Below are 4,314 nucleotides of genomic sequence, written 5' to 3'. Positions count from 1 at the left end.
TGCCCATGGTCTCGGGGGTGGGGGTGGGGGGGGCACTCCTTTTCATACCCTCAGTCCTGTGTGTGGTGGGAGCAGGCTGCAGGTGGGCCGGAGGGAGGATCCCGGCCAGGCACCAGGTTAGGGGTCTCTGCCCTAAATCTCCCTCCTTACCCTCCTGACCCCTCCCCAGTCTACTTCTCTGACACCTTGGCATGGAGGGGTGCGATGTGGTCTGTCATTGGCTGTCCCCCTCCCTTGGGTCCTGAGGGTTAGTGGGTTCCCAACATCTCTCTGGGAGTGCAGTGGGGCTCCAGTGGTCCTGGGATGAGGGGGTCACCTTGGGGTGAGGGTGGGCGGGGTGGGGAGGGCCTGGTGGTCTCTCATTTCCTGTCTCCCCTTGGGTCCTGAAGGTGAGTTGGGTCCCAGTGTCTCTCTGGGAGTGGGACAAGACTGTCTGAGGAAGGGGTTTCCGGGTGAGGGCTGGGCGGGTGGCGTGCAGTGGGCCACCGTCTACACGCGGCCCAGGGGTAGGGACGGCCCTGCAGCCGGCCACTCACCCTCCTGCAGAGCCTTCTGGAAGACCGCCCGCAGGGGCTCCCGCCTCCCGCGCTGCCGGCCCTGCACGTAGTAGACCAGGGGCTTGGCGCCGCTGTGGACGCAGGCCAGCAGGGTGGCGAGTGGCGGGAGCACGGGTAGCAGGAAGCTTAGGAGAGGCCGCAGGCTCCAGAGGAGGACAAAGGGCGAGCCACACAGGAGCAGCAGCAGCGTGGAGGCCAGGAGGAGGCCGTAGAAACGCGGGCGCGGCCGCGGCGAGCAGCAGCTGACCCACAAGAAGAGGCTCAGGCCCGACACGCAGGCCACGCCGACCAGGGCCAGCAGCCAGGTGACACTGGCCGCGTGGTACCGGAGGCAGGTCAGCGGGCGCGTGCTGTCGCGCAGCAGGCCGCAGGCGCGGGCCGGCAGCAGGACGGCCGGTGGGGTCAGTGCCCAGACCAGGACGCAGAGCACGGCCGAGGTGTGGCGGGGCCGGCAGCGCTGGTGGCAGCCGGGGAAGATGTCAGACACACAGCGCTCAGCGCACAGGATGGCCAGCAGCCAGAGCCCCACCGCGAACCAGAGGAAGGTGATTCCAAAGTAGAGGGAGTCGGAGCCCAGGGCCGCCTGCACAGCCGCAAAGGCCAGGTGGCAGCCCAGGAACAGGAAGTCAGCTGCCGCCAGGTTGAGCAGGTAGACGTTGAAGGGGCCCTTCCTGACGTGGAAGCCCAGGTGCCAGAGAACCAGCCCGTTGCCCACCAGGCCCCCCAGGCCAATGAGGAGCGTGAGGTAGAAGACGACACTGTTGAATGTCCTCCAAACACCAAACATTCTGGCTTGTCCAGGTGGCCGCCCAGGCCTGTCCTCTGGGAGCTGACCCTGCAGGGACCTAGGAAGGAGGTGGGGGCCGTTAATTTGTGTGGTCCTTCAAGGGAGTGTCCTTCAAGGGAGTGTCGGCTGCCTGGTGCAGCTGGAACCGACGCGGGGTCACCTGTGATGGCTGGAGTCCTGTCTCCCCAAAACCAAAACAAACTCACTGCCATGGAGTTGGATCGGACTCACAGCGACCCCTCCTTGGGTTTCCGAGGTGGTATCACTACGGAAGTAGGTTGCCCAACCTTCCTTCCGAGGAGTGGCTGGTGGGTTTGAACCGCTAGCCTTCTGATAGCAGTAAATGCCTTAGGCACCACGCCACCAGAGCTCCCAAGAGGACGTGCAAAAGACTAATCTGCATGCTGACGGCGACCCTGTTGGGGAGGTAGGTTTGCTCTGCAGGTCCGGCCAGTGACGTTAAGGATATCAGACTGGAGTGGGAGGGGGTCCCTGCTGGCCCAGGCGGCTAAGAGCTTGGCTGCTGGACAAAAGGTTGGCAGTTCAAACCTACCCACAGGCTCCTTGGGAGACGGCCCTGAGATCTGCTTTTGAAAGTTCACAAAACTCTGGAGCAGTTCTGCCCTGCACACACGGGTGTGTGTGAGCTACAAACACGAGTCTGTGTGAGCTACACACAGGGGTCTGTATGAGCTACACACACGGGTCTGTGTGAGCTACACACACGGGTCTGTATGAGCTACACACACGGGTCTGTATGAGCTACACACACGGGTCTGTACGAGCTACACACACGGGTCTGTATGAGCTGTAAACACGGGTCTGTATGAGTCAGGGTTGGTCGACCGACAGCAGCGACAGGCCTCGGGCGGGTCCTGATTCCCGTCTTTTGTGAGTGGCGCTTATGAAAGAGGACAGGGAAGCAGACAGGAGGAGAAGACAGCCCTTGAGGTTCCATCGACAGCCAAGGAGGCATCCCAGGCTACAGGCCCTGAAGCAGTCGAGGAAGGACCTTCCCCAGAGCCTCTGGAGAGCGCTCGGCCCTGCCCAGGCCCAGTCTGGAGCCCTGGTTTCTGGAACTGTGACTGGACAATTTCTGTTGTTTAAAGTTGCCCATCCGCATTGTGGTCTGTCTTCCCTGCAGCCCCGGGAGGAGGCGGTGGCTGTGCTGATCACTCAGCCCTCTGGGCTGGCTGGCTGCTTGGTGGGAGAGGGTTGAACCAGGCAGCCCAGAGGGTGATGCCTAAGTAGTAGCACCACCTGCGGAGGATTCGCACCCCCCCCCCCAGCCGTGGGCAGCGGCTTTGGGGCAGAGGCCGGCCCCGTGCTGCAGGCAAAGCGGTTCCACCGCCCATGGAGGCCCCCACCCTCTTCCTGCCCAAGGAGCTTGAACCAGTCTCCTGCTAGGTGCCCCCACCTGAGAGTCTGCCAGGGACGGGGCCAAGTGTGGGGCCCCAGGACCCTCTGCTCTGACCACCCCCACTTCAGCACCCCAGCTGAGAGGCCCAGCAGCCAGGTCTTGCCTGCCCCTCCTGGCCTGGGCCCTTAGTGAGGGGCTGCCTGGGACCTCTGGGAAGAGGCCAGAGGGAGGGTTTGTGCTGTGAGGGTACGAGGCACTGGGGGGTACTCAGGCTTGCAGGCATGTGTCCTTGGGGTGCTCTCTGAGCACAACCTGGTGAGAGACCTGGGAGCAGACCCCACCCTTCCCTGCCCCCAAAGACCCCCAACTGGTCCTTGTTCTCAGCTCCAGAGATGGAGCTGAGGGGGTGTGGCAGAGGGTGACGTGTGGACAGGCAGAGACAGACAGACAGACAGACAGAGACACACACAGAGATAAAGAGTGGAGGGAATCAGGGAGAGATACACACACAGAGAGATACAAGGAGAAAGAGACACAGAGCGAGATGGAGAAACTGAGACAGGGAGAGACGTGGACCCCCCGATGCCAGCGTTCACGTCTTACCACCAGTCCTTTCCTTGGGCTGTGCCCCCCAGGACCACCCTCACCACCTTCACGTCCTCTCAGGCTCTGCTGCCTCACAGGCCGGAAGCCTCTGCAGCATCCTCTGCCCCCTCAGCCCCCTCCTCGCCTCTCGAGTCTCACCTGGCCCCTGTCCATGTGCCTGTCCCTGGGAGCTGGGCACGTGGCGGGGCAAGGCAAGGCTGCCCGGAGGGAACAGGGTGGGAGTGGGCCTGGGGACTTGGAACCAGAGACCAGCCAGTGACAGGACAGGACCCCCCCAGTCTCCCCAAGGTCCACAGGGAGCTCCCCAGAGCCTCCCGGGCCCTTCCTGCTCATGTGGGGTTCTGAGGGGTGGCGAGGGGGTGAAGCTGGACCTGTGAGGGGTGGGGCATGGGAGCCCTGCTCTGGAAAGGGTCCCAGATCCCAGAGGGAAGGCCCTGTAATCTGGATGGGACACAAGCTTAGTGTCTTCTCCCCAAGCCCTGGGCCAACTCTCTCCCCCACCAAGTCCCTCTCAAAGGAACGCCAAGGCTCCCCACTGGGGAAGCCAGAGGGAAGCGAGGCAGAGGGATGGGGAGCAGAGAGGGGGTCCCGCCAGGCTGGGAGTGAGGAGGGGGCCGCAGAGGGGGGCTGCTCCCTGTCCTGGGGTAGAAGCCAGAGGGGCGGGGTGGTGGAGGGCAGACAGGGGGCTCTCACCTGCCGACCCCACGCCCAGGCCAGGAGTCTCCCTGCTGCAGCCCCGCACTGCCCTGCAGCTCACAGTCCGGTCGGGGCTCCTCCCGGCCCTAAATGTCGTGTCCTCTGGGCCCTGCTGGCAGGACCGAGCAGGCCAGTTCCCTGGAAGTGGGAGGGCGGGTTCCCTGCTCACAGGATGAGCTAAGACGGAGATGCGCTCTGGCCAGACGGCCTTCCCTCCTCCTCAGCCCAAGCTGGTCCACGTGATCCAAGGCACAATATCCGAGTGCCCCCCTCCCTGGTCCGGGACCCCCCGTGTCCAGCAAAGGACT

At 63.8% G+C, this 4,314-nt stretch overlaps 1 protein-coding gene across 1 annotated transcript; it reads right to left on the bottom strand.

Annotated features, from left to right (window-relative positions):
• Nucleotides 1-489: 489 nt before the first annotated feature.
• MRGPRG (MAS related GPR family member G) lies at nucleotides 490-1,344 on the bottom strand. The gene has a single exon (XM_007949329.2). The coding sequence runs from the start codon at nucleotides 1,342-1,344 to the stop codon at nucleotides 490-492; it is 855 nt and encodes a 284-aa protein (XP_007947520.2).
• Between the last annotated feature and the right edge of the window lie 2,970 nt (nucleotides 1,345-4,314).

The sequence above is a fragment of the Orycteropus afer genome, unplaced genomic scaffold (genome assembly GCF_000298275.1).
Source record: "Orycteropus afer afer isolate SDZICR_OR568_19922 unplaced genomic scaffold, OryAfe1.0 scaffold00244, whole genome shotgun sequence".
In the NCBI taxonomy this organism is placed as follows: Eukaryota; Metazoa; Chordata; class Mammalia; order Tubulidentata; family Orycteropodidae; genus Orycteropus; species Orycteropus afer.
This window is presented reverse-complemented; position numbering and strand designations above follow the sequence as displayed.